The sequence below is a fragment of the Falco rusticolus genome, chromosome 8, assembly GCF_015220075.1.
Source record: "Falco rusticolus isolate bFalRus1 chromosome 8, bFalRus1.pri, whole genome shotgun sequence".
Lineage (NCBI taxonomy): Eukaryota > Metazoa > Chordata > Aves > Falconiformes > Falconidae > Falco > Falco rusticolus.
The window spans coordinates 33,940,767-33,963,756 of NC_051194.1; the positions used below are offsets into that span (position 1 = coordinate 33,940,767).

General features: G+C 38.7%; 1 protein-coding gene across 1 annotated transcript in view; it reads left to right on the forward strand.

Moving 5' to 3' along the window:
• The window catches only part of MYLK (myosin light chain kinase), a 216,341-nt gene that overhangs the window by 67,125 nt on the left and 126,226 nt on the right, over nucleotides 1-22,990 (forward strand). Inside the window, 1 exon segment of the mRNA XM_037396821.1 lies at nucleotides 22,444-22,651. Within this exon segment, the coding sequence (XP_037252718.1) occupies nucleotides 22,444-22,651 (208 nt within the window).

Genomic DNA, 22,990 nt, shown 5'->3' on the forward strand with positions numbered 1-22,990 from the left:
CATCATCTTTCAAGTGTATGAGCATGATTTTTGGCCTGGAGCACTGGCTGAAGTGTGGAACCACTTAGTAAGGCAAAGGCAAGATTACTTTCCCTAGATGTTCCCCAAAAGTCTGCTGCATGGGCATCTCAGTTGTTCATCCATCAATTGCTGAGGTGATTTTTAGGGAAACATTCCCAGATTATTATGAAATTGTGTTGTGGGTTCCCAGCTTGTTAGGAATTGAATGATATACTGTTCTTCAATTGCACATCATGTGTGAGGCGAACAGCTCAGGGTAGTAATCTCCTGCCTTGTGCTAAGACATTGTAGCTTGTCCATCAGAACCTTTGAGATACTCTTGGAAAAGAGCAGGCCAAAATGTTACAAGCCTTTGTTTTAAGCTGTTTCTTTCTCAGTTTTATTAATTACTGGAATCTTTCAGTGCTTTGCAACATTAAATGGTGATTATGTATCTTTATTTTTCTAATTCATCTGAACATCACTGCATTTTATAATGCTCAATGGCATACTAGTGAAAAAGATTCCTTTCTTTGTAGCAAATATCATGGGGGTTTCTGTGGCAAGTGTCATATGAGAGGACAGGGAAATCCTTTTCAGCTGTAGCACCTGAATAAGCATCTGTAAATTATCAGGTAAGAAGGTATTTTGATGCTGCTGATAACATTTGAACAATTAATAATCCAAGCACTGTATCCTATCAAATTCTTTCAGACTTTGGGTGGTCCTATATTTCACTTTCTGAAACTGCGGAATACTTTAATTATGACGCAGAGCACATTGCTGTGCTGTCCTACAAGTACAAGATCATTAGCCATATATCTAGTTTAAAATTTAATTTGTTTCAGTCTCTCACTCTCTGAAACTTAGCTGCACTGTTCTATAGCCAAGGTTCAAAACACCACAGTAGACCAATATGCATGCAAATACTGTCATTTTCCATATAGTCAAAGGAAATAAAGCTCTTAAGCATTCCTGTGAATTTCACTACCTTTTGTAAATCTCATGAGCGTGGCAAATATGTATTAATATGAGTGGTGGGCAGAAGCCTCTAGAAAGATTTTTTCACTGGAATTTGCAAATATGTAAAAATTTCCTTTTCTTCTGATGGGCAGAGGGTGGCCACAGATTTCCACAACTTCACATGTTTTTGTGCCTATCTGATCTCTTAGTATCCTGTTTACTGGTCTCTCAGAGACTACGGGCTCAGCGACTTAATTCTGAAGACTGTGTTATGTCTCAAACTGCGTTCTTTTTGAGAAGACCTCCTCCCTATTTAGAAATTTGACTTCTTAGTATTAGACAACTTTATTTATGCAGCTCTAAGTTCCCACTGTAACTGTTTAGAGGGGAAGATATGTCTCCATTGTAGAATCTAACAGTTATTTAGATGTTGTCCTGACTCCACTCCGCATCCACCTATACTCATAGCTTAAGCATTGCTCTCAGCCTGAACTGGTCCATCCTAGTGTTAAGGCTCAGGTTCAGCTTTTGCTTGGGTTTGTGAGCCTTGCCACATGTGTATTAAGATGGCAAGCTAATCCTCTGGTTCTCTTCCTGTGTTTAGAAGCACTGAAGAGTTCTTTCACAAGTGTCTGGGGACATATTAGAAGGCAGATGCACTTTCTGTGGCATGAAAAAATACTGGGACCCTGTAGTCCTGATGATGTGTGTAGTGAATAGAGCAGCAGGATGGACTGACCCCAACAGGGCTCTGCACTGTGACTGCCTGCATAAGGAGTCGGTGAATGCTGGCACTCTCATCCAGGTTTCCCTAGTCCATGTTAGCTTCTGTAAAAATCAAAACTTACGTAGATTTTGATTACGTAAATTTCGATTGCGGCAAGCAGTTAACCTGCTTTGGCTGCACACATGTATAATTTTTGAGGGTAATATTGATGGTCATGAATTTTATGAGCCTGAAGAATACTTGTGCTACAGCTCTGCTTGAGAGGAACAGCCACATGTCATGCTAAGGACCACAAACTGATTGCCTAGGGGACAGGAAAGAATTTTTCTCCTTGGATAAAGCATTGCACGGTTGGCAACAGTGCAGTACGGGGTTGTTTTTCTGCTTCATGTGAACCATCATATATGGTCCATTGCCAGAACCAAGATATCAAACTACTAAATCTAGTCTGGTATTCTAATACCAGGGAGCTAGATTTCATGTATTGATGTGTAGTTCATATTTTAAGTAGGTGTTGAGGTTCTTAGTTCAGTTTGTTGCCCACTGAGTAGTTACTGTTCTGCTCTTCCATCCCCCTCCAAGTAAGGGAGCTTGATGGCAAGCCAGGTCAGTGTCAAATCCTGTCCATTTTTAATGTGCTTTCCAGTTGTCCTTCTACCACCCTGCTGTTGCAACACCCTATCTATATATCTGTTTGAATCAGTTTAGCCCAATGATGTGCATCGATTCGCCAACTTCTGAGATGCTTTTACTGCCGCTGGTTGCACAGGTACTCTTTGAAATATTGTGCCTGAGAAAATAAACTGGGATCAGGCAATGTGAAACCAGAGGCAATTAGAAGATTGACAGTGATTCTGCCATCTGTTCTGAGATGGAAGGGAGACCCATTTATGTGGTGTGTTAAGAGATAGTGTAGGGAAGCATTTAAGGGAAACACTCCCATGGCATGTGTAAATCCTTTCAACTACTTGCTAATGGAAAAACTGAGATCTAACCAATTTGGTTTACTGTTGCTGCTGCTGTAGCTTTGCATGGCAAAACCTTTGTTATCTTCCCTTTGCTTTGGACTTGAAGCAACAAGTGTGTGCTCCATTTCCAAGCCTCAGTCAGCAGGCACTCCAGAAGTATGGCTTAATTACACTGTATGTCTAGGTTAGAGATGGCAGGATCTGAGATGAGAGAAGCCCATATAATGGCAGAGGGTGATGACGTGGCACAAAATCTTTTGCTGTTGGCATGAGATGGTTTTGTTACTGGATGTACTGGGCAGCTAGCTGCAAAAAGCTGCCAGTGGTTTTGGATCTGCACTTTCTGGAGGGTTGCCTGTTTTGAGCCATATGAGGAAGAAACTCAGGAAAGATCCACGTGTGCATTGGAGACAGTTGTCTGATGAAAGTGGATGCTGTGAGAGGACTTGGACTGATCTGTAAAACTATCATGCACTGTGATACTCTGAGAAACCTGATATGAAATACTGAGGTGTGTTTTTGTGAGCAAAGAATTGAAAAAGTTATCAGTTTGACTGGAGATTTTATTTAATCTTTCTTTCCATGTACCAGTAAGCATTCTTGGGAAAAATGTGGTGCACTCAGAAGTTACTGAAACATTTTGTATTAGACAGACATTGGGGTATAGAAAGCTGAAATATAAAAGGGAAATAAGCACAAGTTAGGTGGCTGTGAACAACTTATTGCATGTCTTTTTTTATGTTTGCATCTTCTACTGCTTTTTTCTTCCTTGGTGTAATTGACCTCCTGTTATATTCACTTACCACAGTGCTGTGGTTTTATCCATTTACATGTTCTCATGAGAAATGCATACGTTATTTTATTTGGTGTTATTTTATTGCATAACTCTGCATTGCCTTATAAAACAGTGACTCAAAAGAGTTTCAGCTTTAGACAAGGGCAAAGTGGGAGTGGCTGCTCTGCTGGGAAGTGGTTAAGGTGGGATTCCGACAAAAATGCTTTCCTACACAGTGACACCTACACCCAGAATTATTCAGAGACACTTCCTTTCAGCAACTGACACAAAGACTCATGTGTTGACACCAATTTTCCCTGCCTTGTGTATATGTCCTTTAGAAAAAACAGCAGGGGGTGCAAGTTGCTGCTCAAGGAATTTCTAGCTTTTAGACAGGAATGGTGGTCTGTGAGCTCCAGTTCTGCCTCTGTCTCTTTAACTCATAAATTCACTTCATACCTGTCTCCCTGTCACTGTGTGCAGGGGGTGTGATGGTTCTCAAAAGTGCTGGACTTCGTACATTGTCCCATGCAACTGATCTGTGCGTGCACTGAGGCAACAGCCAAGATTTCTGGATGCTTGGCAGCAGAGTTTGGTCAGACCCTTTGCAGAGCTGCTGCCATCAGCCAGACATTCAGAAATCTTAGACAATGCTGAATATTCTCAAATTCCACCCAGACAAAATTTCTAAGCAGGAAAGAGGCCATGACTGGGGAAGACTGGACATACAGTATCTCTGTTCTCAGTTGCTGTTACTCAGGGTTGACTTTTTTTGTACAACTGAGACTGTTTTAAGTAACGCCCCCTACCCCCAAACTGTGGAAGAAATGTGCTATTTGCCACTATCACACTTATTTATCCTGCTTTCTTTCTGTCTCCTTTCCCACCTTAATTACTTATCTAGAACCAGTTGGAGACAGTTCTCTGCTGCTGTGCAATGGCAGAAAGACTGGGTCCCTATTCTTCATTGTTTTGGTACTAATACTGTAATTAAAGGAATACAAAAGCCAATTTTTAAAATAATAATGGTAATAATAATAATGTTTTTTAGAGCACTTCAACTAATGTACGTATGGAGCTAAAGAGAATCTCCTCTTATTTTGTGTAATATCTACTCAAGCCAGAATTGTTTTAGCTGAAGCCAGACCATGCATTTGTGCTGCTTTGTGTCAGCTAAAGAAGGCAAGTGTGTTTGTTTAAGGATTTATCTATAGGGATGTCTCTAAGGCTGAATTTGAAGAAAATTTACTTAATTGGTGGGAATTTCTGGACTTGCTATTTTTCTATAGTCCTTAATTAGAGATGAGATAAAAATTTCTTAAATTATTTATTGACAAATTTGAAGAGGAAAAGGAGATATAAAATGTTCATATTGTGGTGTAAAGGAGTTTCTGTCTTTCACAAAAGTAATGATGGAACAAATACCATGACTAATCATAAAGTCCACTATTTAGGGATGATAAGATAAAATGTCTGAGAGAGCAGAAGAAAATCTAGCTGTTTCCCAAGATAAAACTAGCTAATCAGCATATCCTAAATAGCTGAATTAAGGTATGTTCAGAGTCTGAGTCTGTGTAAGTCAGGGCAGAAGCGGTCAGTATAATTCTTATTTTTCTTGTCCCATGACGGTTAATCATGAATCTCTTAGATTTCAACAGTCTTGTTAGATTCTTCAGTTCTGCTTTTAATTTGAAAAGTATCATCATCTTTTCCAGGCTAGTCTCCCTTACTCCTCTGGGCCAGTGCATAAGTCTTTGTTGTGGTCAATTCCACTGGCAGTAAAACTTGTCATGTAGCATTGTGCTTTCTTATTTAAATAAGCGTTCTTAGTCGTACATGGAACGTGACTGCAGGTTCTCATTATGAAGTCTTAAATTTGCTTTTTGGAAGACTTGTGCATTTGTCTCCTTTCACAGTCATAATAGATTTAAAGGTTAAAGAAGATGTAGTAACTGCAATAGTGTGAGCAGTTAACTAACTTTTCATTGTGCTGCAATAGCTTATAGTGGTGTGAGAGGGATGAAATGAGAAAAGGGCGTTTCCTTTGTTGGTTTTTGGTTGTGGTTTTTTTTTTTCTTACAGAAATATGCCCCTAGCTGGAATAACTTCATATTTCCTTTCTTTAGCTGACCCAAAAGGTAAGATGGAATACTTATCAGACATGCATTTGGCTAACTAATAATATATTTGCCATCTCTCACCATTATTGAGGCTTAATCTTCATGCCAGCACCCTGCCTTCATCTGGCTGATGAAACCACAAAGGTCAGGGAGGGGTTCAGTGCCATATGTAACTATGAGAGCACGTAAAATAGCAAAGTATGCATTTGACTGTCTATAAATTTGTACCTGAGAGTTTGACCTAAATTACACCAAATGGCACAAAATCACAATTTTTGGTATAATTCTGCTTTTGCCCTGTAGGAAAAGAAAGTAGTCATTAATAGACAGCAAGCATGATGCATTCAGAATCTTTGCAGAGGACCACATGTGGAGAAGGTTTATAATCAAAACATCATTACGCATTGTGGTTTTTGCTCAGTCCACACTTACTCTAGCACCTAGACACTAAAGCTAAAAATTTCTGCTTTTCACATGTTACTTGGCTTTGTTGACTCATGGATACAGCATGAAGTTTGGAAACCTACTGGGCAAAACCAGACAATATACTTTTTTTTCACATGTAACATCTGGACTCCCTAGCATCTAAGTGCATGTTGAAGAGAAAATAACATTGCTGTGAATCTTGTACAATTCAACCCATTCATGGAGAGAAACCAGTCTGTCTGACGGGGAGCAGCAAGGGCTGGCTGCTCCCCAAAGGAAAGTAAGCCATGCATGAGCTGTGCCGTCACCAATGGGCCACAGTCCCAAGGCTCCAAACACAGCAGGCAGTGCTGTGTGCTCTAACAAGGTCTACTGATGGCCCCAGACATGGCAAGCCATGAACCAGGTTTCGGATCCAACCAGAGCACACAGGCAGGAGCAAAAGTAGGCAAGGCCAGATTGTCCTTCCATAGGTTTTTAGTTCAGTTTTTAGTGTTCAGTCTGTAAGACATTATGGCCATGTTGCTGGAGGTTACTGAATCTCTAGCAGGTGCCTGAAGCGGCACGTTTCTGTGCCTCAGCTGCCAGCGGTCATTGTTTAGTGTCTGGTGACAAATATGCCTTCATCATGATTTTTAAGCCAAAAGTCATCCCAGTTCATAGTTCAGTGAATGCACATCTGTGCTCTTCCCTTATGTGGAGGAATTAACCTTTGGAAGAGGAGAGACATTGATATGTTGGGGTAGTGCTTGATGAGGGAGACACTGCTACTCCTATTGCTGTCAGAGGTTATGTGTCAAAGCGCTCTGCACCTGGAGCCAGAAAAGCAAGGCATTCCCCTGACTGCCCCTGAGACGACTAGTCCAGTATAAGGGCCTTGAATTGTCTGCCTAAATATGTTGAATTTATTCTTCTAGACAACTTCACAGCCAGGTTATTGGTTGGGAATTAATTCATGTCTGTTGGCTTAGAAGTTAGCAACCTGACCTCTGGGCTAGCCTTCCCACATTAACAATATGTTGTAGTGGGATTCTAGAGATGATCTGATCTCTTATGCCTTTCTTCCTCAGAGGAGTTTTAGAATATACACCACTCTGCATGAAAGAGTGAAAGCCTGGAAATGTTCCATTAAAAAAAATATAAAATCTTTCTCTAGGCTTTCTGATGATGAAGATAGCTTTATTCTCTGTGAATCAGTGCATTGCTATAAAACTGCAGCCAGACAGAACAAAGCAATCCTTGTCGGCTAAAACCTGGTACAAATTCCAAGTCAGCTTTGCATGTTTTCATTGCTTATATAGAGACCTTTGTAATTCACATGCAGAATAAGGTGAAATGGAAAAATAAATTATTTTATCATTCTGAATTTTCCTTGCTTTTCTGCACCTTTTCAAAATACTATATGTTACTCCGTGGAATATACTGTTTAGTATAAATACAACAGCTGAGCTTACTAAAATACTAATTAAAAATCATACTGTATGCTAATGTGTAATGTGTACAAGAACTTATCATTTAAAGATGACAACAATCTGCACATATAGCCCAAAGAAAATGGAGAAGCAAAGACTGACAAATTAAATAATTCTGTTCATGGTTACTTAACTTTTGGTGATAAAATATTGAGCTTATTTCATCCAGCTTTGTGCTCTCATGACTTATGTTGAATCAGAATGGTAATTATCCTCTAGCTGGGTAGTACTCAAATTGTAGCAGTGTGGCTTGAGAGGTTGCTGTTCTTTTCATGTGTCTTACAATATACAAGTCTATAGTTATGGTGTGTGTATTATTTAAATAGTTTTTGCAAAGCTTAGCATATTAGTGTAGCTCACACTGTTTTGTAAAAGCTCTGTAAAAGCACCCCCATGCACACTGAAGTAGCTGGTATCTCCTATCTGAAATCTAACTCATTCATATCACATTCCCATACTCAGCAGGCAAACAATGAATAAAGAATTTTTCTTTTCTGTGAACACCCTGAAATGAGAGTTCAATATACTTAAGTTTGATTCTTTTGTCTATATAAATTCTGGTGGTTCTTTATTAAAGAATAACTCAGCAGTCCATCTCTACAGGGAGGCAAATATAAATATTTCAAAACTAAGTTATGTTAAAAGCCAGAGCACTGGAAGAAAAATTACGATAAAATCTTGGAAACACAAATTAAAGAACTATGGTAACTGGTATTGATTTTTCCTCATTTCATGGTACCACTTAAACAGCCTAATTCAACTAGAGCCCTAATAGTGTTTAATACATAGACAGGCCACACTAGCTGAACCAACAGAGGAAATGGTCATTGTTACCCACCTTGACATGCATGTGGAGTACTAAGGCACAGAGAAACTTATGGTTTTGTGTAAAATTACACAGAAATACGTACCTAGATTCAGAACTGACCTGCTGTCTTCCAAGAGTTCCATTCCCATCCAGTACCTTAGACATGAACCTATTCTTACTGGAGATATGTATCTCCTGATTTTGGAAGAGGAAGTGAAGGTTTGTAACAGGTGCAAATATCACCAATATCTAGGTGACTGCTGTTGGAGTAAGAGCATCACTTAATGAAAACATAATGTCGGAACTGGGTCCTCAGTGCCTTGACAAAAAAAGCTAGTTTGTTTGCCTGTTGGGATATGCTAATGGACAGAAGCACAGACAAAGCTTTGTCTGCTCGGGAGACTATTACATGCTCATAGGTTTAATGGAAAACATTATGTTGGATTTGTTCAGATCTCTCAGTAGAAATGCCAGCAACTGCAGTTAAGTGGAGCTCTATTGAAAGCATATGCAGAGTAAGCACTTTTTCCACAACCTAAACAAATGTAGCTACTTTTGAGTGCACGTGTGTGTTGCATTTACCAAGATCACAGCAATTTCTAGTTTTGAGAGAAAGCATTAGAAAGAAGCAGCAAGCCCACAAAATTTCTCTTGAACTCAGCATGTCTATAAATATTTATTCTGAACTATTGAACTAGAAATGTATAGCCATATCAATTTATACTTAGTATTTCAGTGAGTACTTTGAGGGGTTTTTCTTTTAAAAATCTAGGGCTGAGTAGCAACTGTTTAACACAACCCTTTGTATATTGCACTGTATGAGTTATCTCTGCTAAGCTGTTACTAAAAAGTATATGTGTGAAGTCTGGAAAGCTTATGGATTTTGGATGTTATTACAGGATAAAAATATCACTGACAGTTGCTAATGAGCAGTTGATGTTTTGCAATAAGCTTATGTATGGAAGTCTTAGTTATTTAATGCATAGCAGTAAGTTGCACGTAATGGAATAAACACTGCAGTGAGAAATGCTAGGTGTTTAGGCTGCCTAATGTATTCATATCTTCACAATCCAACATTGTGTGTTATACCTCTCTGTAATCGCATCACTCCTATTTTTTTAATGAAATCTAAAACAAATGACATTTCACACCCAGCGTGCTTGCCAGCCCTATCAAGTAGTATTACCAACGAAGCAGTACAAATAACTGTTGAAAATTTTTATAACCTATCCAGAGCACTGCCTTTGCCAGCAGCATTCATCACTATCAGCAGTTTAAATGAACATACAACTGTGCAGTCAACTCAGCAACAAAATCCAGTTTTAGCACTTTCTGTGGCTACTGCCAGACTCCTACACTGCAGGAAATAGATCTTGTCTGGCTGGAAATTGATGAAGTATGGGCACATTCGTTCAGAGCACAGTTTTTGTTTACCACCTTTCATGCCAGTTGTGGATTGTTGCCCTTAATTATGAATTTCATAGCTCCAAACATCTTTTCCAGTAGCTGTGTGTTTTAGGCACAGAAAGGAAGTGCATTTTTACTTTTTTTATTAGTTTTCCACAGTAGGTCGTGCATACTCTGTGTGTTCATGTAAATTCATAGAGATTCCTTACCTATTGATAGCACGTATTGAGTTCCTAAGAACAGCATCATCAAGCTAGGAAATGACGGAGCTCTTTTGGTCAGTGGCATAGCTCCTACAAGAGGATAGGGCCACTAGTATTCATTGGCATGTAAAATAAATTCACATCTTATTAAGACAGAAACTTCACATCAGTAAATGAAAAAAATAAAAATCTTTGTCCTCTAAAGTAACATGCAATGGAAAAATTAGTTTTTTGCAAGTGTTATTACAGTGAATGATGGTCATTCCATGAGAAAGGAATGAAACAGAGGGGATTGTCATCTTTAAAAAGTGACTGCCAATTCAAATCCCGAATATTATTGTTATGAAGGAATTATTGCTCTGAAGATAATTGACGCTGCTTAGTTTTGCTTTTTTCATGTGCTATCAACAGAGTTTTTTGCCCTGATGTCCAAATCTCAAGCTGTAGCTCTACATGTCCAGATTCTAGGATCAGTCCTGTGAGATAAAACAGCTAAATGTTTACAGTTTTCCTTCTAAGTGGGGACATAGACACAATTTGCTAATGACAAGGCAAAACGGTGTTAATTTCACCCTGTACTTGTCAGGGGCCTTCCTAGTGCTTGTGCTTGGTCTAAACAATCTTCATCTGCTTTTCTGAATTGTTACTGAATGAAAGACTCACAACTGAAAGTAAAATTCTTTGTCAAGTGTAGAAAGCTAAGCTTTTTGTAGTGGGCAGAGGGGCAGCAGTTTCCCAACAATCTATTTTTTTTGTGTTACACTGTTTCGTGTTTCAGCCTTTCTTCTAGTGCTGCCGACTAGAAGCAGCAGCAAACACCGTAAATCAGGCTGTCCCGTTGGGCATGAATGAACTGCTCCCATTCTGACAGCTCTCACAACACAGTAAAACTCCGATCTGATTTTTCAAAATCTTGTTTTCTGTGGCAAAGATTGCTGCTGCTCTGAAATGAAAGTGTCCTATCAGGAAGCTTCTGGGGTGCTCCTAAACTCATTGCTACTGATTTAAGGCAGCTGCTTCGTTTAGTAATATTTGATTTACATCTTGATTCAAAATCACCAAAGATGGGGAGGAAGAGAAGGACAGGGAAAGAGAGCACATTTTAGGGGATTACTGGGCTATGTGGAATAACTAGTGAGAGCCTTCTTTCCATTCAGCAGCCACAGTTGTTTCCCTTTGAACTCATTTACATTCTTACTGCATAATCCTAAATGACCCATAACCATGCACACAGATCAGCCATTTCTTTGATTTTTTTGGCATTTTAAGCTATTCAAACTATTCAGTACCTCATAAAATTTAACACTTTTAAAAAGGCCTTAACATCAGTTGCTCCTTGGGAAGAAAAAAAGCTTCCACTTTGGAGTTAGCTTTTTTTTTTTTTAATTCTCATTAAAATTGATGAGAGTTTCACCCAAGAGACGGCTGCAAAGTTTATCTTCCCTGTCTTGTTGAGAGCTCTTGTGCTTGCCCTTGCCTTTGAAATCTTATTGGCCCATTCTACAGACACTTCTTTTCCATAGAGCTATACGGCAGTATTGAAATTACTGAGAGCTGACAGAGTTGTATTTTATGATGTTGCTCACATTCTTCTATGGTGGTGAGTTAGCATTCTCTTATTTGTAATACTGTTCTACGTGCTTCTCATTTTGGTGGCAAGACTCTGGACCTATTCTGTCTGGACCCTCTTTACTGTTACTCAATACTGTGCACTTTGATACCTACATGCAGACACGTTAATATGACGTTGATGGTTTCAGTCACTCATCTGCCCTCCTTTGCTGCAACTTCAGTCTCTGCATTGATTGCTGCAACAACAAATTTGTTGGCAAGGAGGAAATATGGTCAGATTATTTGATCTAACATTACTAAACATGGAAAGTTAATTTCGTTTTAGTGTAAGCTTGGCAAAGTCTCCGAATGTCTCCATGTTTCAGATTCTCAGCTATGGAATCAGTGATACTTTCCCACATGACAGCTACCTATTTTGAAACTTAAATTGTCTTCAGTCTGTACATAACTCTGTATCCTGCATGCTCTTCCTTTGATGAAGTGTTTGGATTTCACCACTTTGCAGAGACCTTGCTGTCTTTGTGTGCCAGTGTAACTCAAGAAAAATGTGCAACAACTACAAGTGAGTAGGAGGGATCCAGGACAGCAACTGGGTGGCAATGGGAGAAATAACCTAGGCTTTCTCCTAGACTTTATCCAAGGTTTATGGCATCTGACTGCTTTTGAATTGTCAACCTAGACAAACTTTTTTAAAAGGGGAAGAAATGGACAATGACTAAATATAAATATAGATCTAAAGATGGACAGAGATTCAGTCTACTTCCAATCCCATCTCAAGTTCAGAAAACTTGTATTGGCAGAAGAAAAATGGTCCAGGTGAGCTGTATGGGTGGTTTACATAAAACTCTCCTCATGCACTTAATGGCTACAGGTCAGCTGGCTACAATGTGGGGAGAGTAAAAAGGCAGATGTTGCTGCTGGTAGAATGATTTATTAAAGTTCCATCAAAAAACCACTGCCACTCTGAGACTGCACCACCTGTGTAAAAATACCCCCATTAGTGTAACAGAGGTTTACAACCTTTCATTCACTTGCTGATTGACATTATAGCTACACAGAAATGTGTTTCTCTATACAGTGTGTTTCCCTCGTGTTCACTATACTGGAAAGTGTAGAGTCCACCTTGATAGTGTTCTGTATTTCATCTGAACGACTCAGGTTATTTTGGGGCTGTCCAAAGACTGCTATAACAATGTTACTTTAAATGTAACAAATTTAAACTTATACTTTAAATGAAATAAAATCTATTTTTGGAAAACCACCTATGCACTTGATTAATTCCAAAAGACATATGTAGGGCTTAAGCATTTTCTTAAGAGCTGCATTAATCTGGGCTGGTGTTTGAACTTAGAAATTAAATGAATTCATAGCAGCTTGACACCCAGTGCTGTTCTGAAATTCCACTTGAGTCCTTCAGAAATACTTTAGGACAAATGGACTTGTAGATGTTATGGTACCTGGGAAAGTAATGCTTTATTCAAACAACCATACTCTGGTGACTGAGCACAAAGCCAATACTCCCATGCACCCCTGGGAACTCTCCACACTGAATTGTCTAAAAAAATGATTAAATGTAGAAGACTGAAGAAGAAATAATCTGCAGCTGCTCTCTGCTTTTCAGTTAGCAGACCATGTCTTCCATGGATAGGTCATAAATTCTTCCCTGCTGGGAGTATCATAAATGTTGATCCCCTTAAAGAACTGTGGTAGTATGTGCAGTGTTCAGCACCTTTGCTATCTGCAAAAAGATGTTGAATTGTGGGATAACAAAATTTTCAAATAATGCAGAACTACTTTAAAGAGTCAGAATTAAAATTAGTAGAATGCCATCTGCAAGAGTTTCTTATTCTGTTTAGTGCTTGGACTATAAAAGGTCAAATGCCTTTAGGCATTGATGAACACGAAGTAGAAAAATAGAATATACTTGGTTCCATTTTTAGTAGCTTTTACTGTTCAAAAGAGAGATCTTGCCCTGAACAGTTCTCTGACTAGTCAGCTCAAGGTGGGGAAAAATAACAAATAGCATTAAAAAAAATTCAAAAGAAAAAAAAAAACCAACCATCTACTGTGTCAATCTAGAAATCTGTGGGTTCCCACATTTTGGATGCTACTTGCAGTTCTGCTCTGTCCTTACCTCAGACTAGAAAAGACAAAATTTGACAAGCATCATTGGAGGTATTTCACGGCTCCAGCTCCTAGTACAAGCACAGATTAAAAAAATAAGGGCTCTTCAGCTTGAACAATACAAACAGACGAGGATTTGAAACAGGTTTATACAATCATGAATGACATGGAGGTGAATGAAGAATGTTTATTTGCTATTTTCCAAATTATAAAAAATAGGAAGCTCCAGTAAAATGTCAGAGAACAAGGTTAAAACAGACCGTGCCTTGCATGCATTCTGGAAGGCCTGCCTTAATGATGTACTAAGGTACTACACTTGCTCCAGTGTAACTTCTAGCCATTCTCTACATCTTCACTATATGCAAAGTAAACCTGGTTTTGTGACCATCTCATAACTTGACATTTTCAGACTGAAAATCCAAACAGCTTTATTTGTATCATTTCTGTAAAGTTTCACAATGGAGCATTGCAGAGTTAATGAAGCAAGATCTAATGAGTTTTCATCAGAGTCAAAGAATTTTGTATAAGATAAACTTTTGTCTTTTCGTTACAGATTTCTAGATTGACAGTGCTGATGTCAGGGAGAGAATAAGCACAGAAGCATGGCAGAGAGTTATTCTTCCATGTGATCAAATCTTTCCACACTTTTTAGGATAAATGGTCTTTTTTTGCTGAGCTCTTGCAGAAACCCTTGCACATTACCACAGGGCAAAGTGAAACTCTATGAAAGTGTCTCTCATGTGAAAATTTAGAGAATCCTTTAACTCTTTACTTTTCCCTGGCTTCTGTCTCACCTGATTTCTGTAATTGTATCCTGTGATCTTCAGATTAGATCCAGGGCCCATAATCTGAACTCAGTCCATGTATGTTTATGATGGGGGGGTGGTGGTGGTGGTGGTGGTGTAGCAGATTTTTAAAAATAAAGTATACTGTTCTTCATTCTTATCCTCATAGTTGGGTACAGCAGTCAAAATGAGCTAGAGGTTCAGCACTCACTACCATGTTTTAAGTTAGTGGGAACAATACATTACTTACCATCTTCTGAAATTGGGCCACAGTTTTTTCCATGGGACTAGGAAGAAGTAAACATCTTATGGAACACTTAGCAGTTGCATTGAAATAGTAATTTTAAAGGAACATCTTTTAATAAATAGGAAGAAAGCGCAAAGTCTCTTTTTACCTTCTGGGTCTCCTTACTCTTGCACTGAATTCTGTGAATTGCATCTCCAGGTAATTCTTCCATATCTCCCATCAGAGCAAATGGGATGATGACAAACCTTGCAGCCTTTGTTACTGCTGCTGTGGTATAAGATCTTTCTACTTGAGACTAAAAGAATATGAGATTTCCTTCACTCATGATGGTAACATCAGCACTACCAAGGAGTTCAATTTGGCAGAGGTTTTATTTTCATTGCCATAAATGAGAATCAAGCAAAATGTGTATGGTTTGAAACTTCTGTAGGTGAAACCTTGAGAAGGAGCTCAACATAATTATGCATGGTCTGAGATTATCTAAGAACAGAATGCAGTGATTGCCAGGTATGGGTGCCTGAGGAATGAGTTCTAGCATTTGGTGGTGCTTTGTAGATGCTGGATTCCACTTTCTGCTTTTGATCTTTTTTTATTGTTGCTGGCTTTGATTGGGGTTTTAGTTTGGGGATTTTGTTTTGGAGTTTTTTTGCAAAGCAATGGTCTGTTTTAAGGCCTGTGTTGTCATTTCTCTCTCCCTGCTCCACACCATTTGGGAGAAGAAATAAATAATTGCACACACCAGTTGTGAAGACTTGCATCTTCAGAGCTGTGTTCCAGTTAAGGTTATGCTCAAAGAACTAATATATGCACGTGGAACAAGAAACCTAAACACCAGATGTAGTGTACCAGAGTTCAACACTTAAACAAAAACATACCCAAGGTTTACAGAAAGACCATTATTGTGTCTTGTATGTACAACAGGTAATGCTTTGATGTGAGCTGTGTTTAGTTCTAATGTGTATTCCAGTTTCACTTTAAATGAGGCAATTGTAGGTTCTAGCCTGCTCCATAGAAGAGGTAGGTTATTTGCTTTGTTTGCAAGTTCATAGCTAAGTCTCCAAATATTTAACATTTTCATGTTTAACCTTGCCAGGCAAGTTCTCTGTTTTAGAAGCAAGCTTTTAAAATGGGTAAACTATTTTTGAGATACGGTTTGTGTGTGTTTGAAGTGTCAGAAGGAGCCTAACAATGTATCATGTCCACTTTCCTTTATCAAGAACATCTGCTGTTCATTTGTTGCAGCTTGAGCCTAACAGAAGCTTTGTTACAAGACTTATAAAAGAGCTGTTCTGGCCAGAGCCGTGTTTCCCATCTGCACTAACAAAAACATTTAAATTAAAATAAAAATATAAAGCTATTAGGTGAGGTTGTATTCGTGATGTTCACGTTTTATTTTCCATAGTTTTGTAGTACTTTTTTCATAAGAATGACATTCAGAGTTCACATCAGTATGAATTATTACAAGAAATGCCTTTTTTTCTAGTTTGAGAGCACAGCTCAGTCCATGTGGACAGAGCATGTGTTACTGTGTATCCAGTTCTTAGCATCATCTGCTAAGTTTGCTCTCAAGTACCTCATTCCCCTGACAAGTCTTTTGATCAAGGTCCAGATCCAAAAACTCTTGGCTTTTGATTCAAGGAAAGTAGAGGATGCTGGTTAGAGTCTAATGACTACGGGAAACACCTCTTTCTTTGTAGGACCTAGGATGCATCACATCCACAGAACAGCTGTTACTGTCTGGATTGAATCTGTTGGTGCTGCATGCGAATCTTCACCTGTATGACCTTCAGATGAGCCGATCTAATACATAACTTGCAATCAAGTGAATAATATTCCATTTTTGCTGATACCTAGACACTGGAAGAAGAGTTACCCTACACAGTCTCTACCACAATTCAAGTTTTAGTGCTATACATTGTTTTTTCCTATATCTTCACTTCTTTTGAGTAGATCTGCACTTACAGAATCTTCATGCTACCTAAATCGCATTTCTTCTGCTGCTTTCTTGATACAAGCTGACGGATCAATATTCTTAAGTTTTGCAAAAGCTGTAAACAGTTTACACTCTGTTAGTAATGAATATTTGCTAGCCAAGTCCCTTCTTTTTTTGTGTCAGGACTTTGTTTGCAGGCAGCAGATTAAAGGTCAAAGTTTGTTGGGTATTCTGAATGGTTTTCCATGTCTCCCTTGACATCTCCTCCTGGTGTGACTTCTCATGATCTGCCCAAAACATATATTTGGGAGCTCAATGGTGACATTTGGCAACTATCCTTTTTTTTATCCCTTTGCAACTTCTGATCTCTGGCCTTTTCTGAGATGTAGTTCCCAGAAATGATTGACTTCTGGTTGAAGGTGGGCATGGAGTAGAGGACAGTCTACAAACACTTCTTAAACAGTTGCCTCACTCTGGTATTCATTAATGTTAAGATAGGCAGGCAGCCAAATAAGCACAACACCTGCTGTTCTTATAAAGGAAGTTACTGTTGTCAGACATTATCTGCCAACATAGTGGCCAGTTTCTCTTAAAAAGTCCTATCCATTGTGGATGTGGGAAGCAGTTTATTCTCTTTTGCTTTGCAGGTACCTTTATGCATTAGAAAACATTTCTCATTACTGCCATTCTTGTAAGACTTGTTACCTAGGTCACCCAAACTTTGGTTTTATGCTGTTTTAACACTTCCAGACACTAAAGTCTAACTATAAATGCAGTAGCTACGCTATTAACAGTTATCATTTTTAATAAACTATTTTTCTGTGTTGCAATGAATGAAATACAGGCTAAGTGCATCACTTTTAATAGCCTCAAGAGCTGAATATCCCTAAAAGTCTCCAGACAAGTGTAAAAGTTTATTTTTGCATAACCCTATATCAGTGCACATGTTAGTTAAAACAACAAAAACATCCATACACTTAAATATATTCTGTATTTTTCTGCCTCAGATATAAATGGGATGTTAGGATACCGAGTTCTTCCAACTGAGAACCAGGTATCAAAAAGCAGTGTCACTTAACTGCAGGAGCAGCAAAGCTGCTTATTTTAGGATGTTAAATACTACCTACTATATTAGGTACCCTGTTATTCTTTAACAGCCTACAATGAGGACACCCTTCCACAAAAAGCAGCAAGGTATGCAAATGGTTGAAAGCTACATTTTCAATAGTGTGTGAAATATAAGAAGTTGAATAGAGAATATTTCTGACTTTCAAAGGTAAATTCAAAGTCAAGTTTCTTTAGATGGATCAAACCACCCAAATAGAACTGATTCTTTTATTTAGTAATTTAATACTATACATACATAGGTCTTAATTCTGGATTTTGTGAAATTAAGGCAAAGGTGGTCTACAGAAATAACAGCACAACTGAACACTATGTGCTGACAGAATCTGAATGTTTTACAATTCTGACTTCATGGGAGAAGGATTGTCTCTTGAGAGGATATTTAGTTATTAGTGAAATTCATATTGCAGCATATGAAATCATGAGCAATTTTATAACAGTTGTATCATTGCCAGTCTTAATACAACTTTTGAGGCACCTGTCTACATATGATGTAATTGAGGGGGAGGGATTTTGCAAAGACATCTTTTTGATAGCTGTTTTCTTCCTGATCTCCTTGCTTGTGTAATGATCTGACCTTGAGCAGCCACACAAGACATTTTTATATTCTTTAACATGAAGCACTAAACCCCTCAGTCAGTATAATGAATGTAATGCTAGAATATGTCATGTGAAATTGGCCATCATTTCCAATAGTCTTAAGTTTACGTGAAAGTGAGCAACATTCAGTAATAGTACATGTGCCGTCAGTGTTTTACAACTACTTAGGCTTTGGTTTATTGTCACTTGTGGCTGACTTTTTGGGTGCTGTGGGTTCGTGTTCATTTTTAACCTCACCAGAGCCAGCAACAGTTATTACAAAGCAGGATGTGACTTTGAAGTTAAAAGCATGAGCCAGGAGAGTGCATCTTGTTGTCCTAAACTGCTACTGCCAAACTGCTACTGCAATTGTGATGCATTTAAGTAGGCAAACCTATGGTTTTTTTTTTAAATTGGTGTATAAAAAGCTCTTTTATGGAGCATAGATATAGGTCAAGTTTTAGACAATCTTTCCTGCACTTTCAAACAAGTAAAAGGGTCACTGAATATATTTGGCATTAGTGGTCACTGAATGCATTTAGGCTTGTGACAATGGGGACTAGTTCATAGCTGCACATTTTTTAGTAATACTATCCTTTAGTGTATAGCTTCAGTAGATTTGTTGTGGGTTTTGTCATTATTTCTTCTCTTTGAAAACTCAGCACCATCCCTTTTCAATAGCATTCCCCCAGACCTAGATGCAGAACTGAATCTTAGCTCTGCAAGTTTCACAGGCAACAGGTTCTCTCTCAGCTCTTCCCACTTGCTGTGATGGTACACAGAGCAGAAGGCTTGTTTTACCTTAGCAGACTTTTCCAGGAAGACAAAACTCAAAACTCATGTTTGTGCTAATACAATGGTTATTTGCTGCATGCTGTCAACTTTCCACTTGTTAGTGTTGCAGAGCAGGGAAAGAAAAGCTGTAGCCTCACTGGAACTGGCAATACTCACACAGGCCAAGCTGTAAATAAAGGTTATAGCTTCTGCTGCTGGGCATTAAATAAGCAGATAAATTTCTCTTTGCTGTGGATTTATTCAAGGCAGATGTTTTTAGTGAGCTTTGGAAAGGTTAGGGAGGAATATAAAACCTGCTGCAGTTCTGGAATTGATCCATTAGGATCAAAACCTAGTAACCAGTGATTCGTTTAAGGGTCCCTGACACTTTTATGGCAAGACTATGTATTTCAGAGGGGGCTGGCTCAGTTTGAAACACATTCCAAACCCAAACCTGAAATAAATCCTTGCAACAGAGCAATTCTGTAAACTTCTGCTTTCCCATCATTTCATTTTTGAAAAAAAAATTGAAAGAGAAGAAATACAGAGTTTGGGAAGGGTATGACTCAACCTTTTGAAAGGAAATGGCATGCTGGCTGATCGCCTGTGTTTGTAATTTTCTGTGTGGCATTTCCTCAGTGTAGAGGTGTGGATGAACAAAATAATACAGATGTAACAAGCATAAAATAAACACACATGGAAGAAATGGAAAAATACTTAATGTAGGCTCAGCCATGTGATACTGGAAGGACATATGTAATGGTCTACCAGACCTTGAAGGGTTACGTAAAAACAGCCTTGTGTGGTCCAAGAAGGACTTAAGAATATGATAAAACAAAACAAAAAATGAAAGGAAAGTGTTTCGCATTGCTTCAACCCCAGTTGTTCCCTGGGATAACTGATGGAAGGTTTACGCTTGGGAGCTTTGAAGCTGGGTTGAACAATACGTAGCAGAAAACACCAGAAGGACTGATCATGAACTGGAAAAAATAGTAAATATATTAGGTGACGTGTAATTGATGACTTGTATTCATAGGTCAGAATCTCAGCAGCTGTAAACAGATGTGGCTAGGCTAATATTAGTAAGAGGTTGTGATGTAATACACTGAAAAGGTGGTTCTTTCTTCACACAAATTCACGTGCTACTTTGTAATTTTACTGTATTACATTACTTGAAATAGCAGTTTCAAATCTATTTTGCCTGAAATATTCCACATTCAAGGAAAGCAAATCTGGTGAAGCAAAAATGAGAGGCAGAAGCTCCATTCTATTACACTCTCTGACATGGGGTAAGTGACTTAATCTCTGTTAGTTTCTTAATCTAAAATGAAAAGATAGGTATGAGGGCATTGACAAGTTAATAGTAAGAAACAGTTCTTTGGTACAAGTCACTTTCTCTACCAGTCAGTGAGCACATTATCAATTAACAAGGGTTACACTACTGTAAAAATCTCATCTTGCTGCTTCACAACTCCCTTTTTCTGAAAATATGACGTGCTGAGAGAGATATTCCTGGGAGCCTGCCCTTTGAGCCAGCACTAAATCAGTATGCTACAGCAGTGTTAGGGGACATGGTTGAGTTGGAGGTGTTTTTCAGAAAGCACAGGAAAGGGAAAGCATGGCTGCAAAAAGCTTTAGAAAGATGCGATGGTATTTTTAAACAGCAATCGATTACCCATTGTGCCGGTTCCCATAACTTATTCTTCATAGAACATAGCTATTGCTTTGGTAAAGATAGAAAGAACTTAAGAAGTTTGCACCAGAAGTGGAAAGTTTGTCCAGTTTATTCAGCATATTCATGCTCTTGGCAAACATTAACGTCCTCTATCTATATATTAAGTATTGCCAGGAAGAAGGGGTTGCCACATCATTGGCAAAATTAACTTGTCTGAACTGATACCCAAGGAATTAAAGGAAAATGAAAAATTTCTGACAGCTGTAGGTTAAGCTCCAACAGATGAGAAACCCAGCTGGAGTGAGGTGGGGCTGGATTAAAAATGAAAGGTTTTGAAAGAAGAGAACTTAAGAATGGGTAAGGTCGGTTGGCTAAAGATTGTAATTTGGAAAGTAAGTGCTGTGCAGTCAGAAAAAAGCAGACCTGAAATGCAGATTGGAAACTAGAGAGGAAAATGCTGGGAGGAATTTGTGCAAGCCACAACCAAGCCTTCTTCAAATCAAGGCAGATCATCAATATTTTGCTCACCTGGAGGTTGGAGTGACTTCCTGTTCAGTTGCCAAGATGTGATAACCTAGTTCAAAATGCAACATTACTGCTTTCCCAGTGAGCAAACACAGCCACAACTATTATTCATCCCAGCTCATCTTGATCCACTCAGTTAATTCGTGACATGTAGGCAAAGGATCACAGAATCAGAAGATGGAGAGCTAACATACCGGAGTGGGGGTATAGGAAAGAAGGGGGAAATACCCTAATCAGGAGTTGTCATGATGACTGGGGAAGTGTTGTAGCAGTTAACACATACTTAAGTGACCTTCAAAGAAGATGGCATCCCTCATAAAGCAGAGAAAGGATCTTTGCCTGAGGAGTTAATTCTTTGATAGAAACTGGTGTATGGCTGCTTTTCCCATTTTGTAATGAAAGACACAAATTCTAATTAAACAACTCAATTGAAATCAATAACTTCATTCTCAGTTATACCAACTGAGAATCTGCCTGCAAAGCTGAAAGCATCATTAATGCAATAGCAGGCAAGGGTATATTAATATGGCTGCTTTTTAAGAGCACAGGGCTAGTTTATTTTGTTGAAAACTCTCCTTTGGGCTCCCAGTAGACTACAAAGCTCTTTAGGTTAGTGGTGTGTTTGTGTGAATATGTCTAGGTCTTTATAGTCCCTCTACCAGCATAACATGAGAATGACCCTTAATGACACTTTCTCAAATTGCGACTTACCTTCTGCTTTTAAAGATCAAGAGAAAATTTGGTAAGTGGCTACATTTCCTGCCTGTAAGTTGTCAGGAGCTACTGTATCTTAGCACATTTGAAAACTAGATGGCTCCATACAGCTTTACAATATAAGCCTGATCCTTGACAACCATGCTAGAAATTTTTGGTCTATACCCTGCAATCTTGTATGCTTAGATGTGTAGTAGCACCACTGTTCTTGAGTCTCTGAACAACAGGGTCCCAGGTGTCAGGATTCTTCATTGGCATGATCACAATGTTTCTGCTGGTAAACCATTCTAGCGGGAAACTTCTCTGTATAGGTGTCTATCTGCCTGACTAGTCTTATGATTTTAACAGTTTGACTTATCCAAGAGTTTTTTTGTTTCATTATGTTCTGCCATTTGGCTTGCAAAGAGTATGTGTTTAACAGCTCCTGTGTCAAGAACTTTCCACTGCATTGCTAAATGTCCAACATTTCTTCCTAATAACATCATTTTTTATGTTCTTTCTTCACTCTCACATCTTTCCAGGTCAGAGGCTACCCCGAGCCTCAGATCACGTGGTACAGAAATGGGCATCCTGTCCCAGAGGGAGACCATTACATCGTGGACCGCAGCATTCGAGGGATATTCAGCTTGGTAATCAAAGGTGTACAGGAAGGTGATGGTGGTAAATACACCTGTGAGGCTGCAAATGATGGTGGGGTTCGTCAAGTGACTGTGGAACTGACAGTGGAAGGTAAGAGGATACTTATTGTTGTTGCGATGATTATATACAGTTTAATTAAATGAACAAGCTGTGTTAAACTGTCTAGTTAAAATCACAACTGTACACACATGCTTTCTCACTGGTGCAAGAGTAAGATTCATTAATTGCATTTCATAATTTCAGATGTTTTGCAGGGAACTACATGTCTATAGCTAGATAAAGTGTGTGTTCAGTTCCAGATGTGTATGATGATGCCCAGGTAACAAAAGACCTAGCTTTAAAGACTTTGCTATAAACTGTAATTTTCATTGAAGCCACCACCCAGGACAGAAACAAAGGCCTGGTGAGTTAGCATTTTCTCTCAGGCAG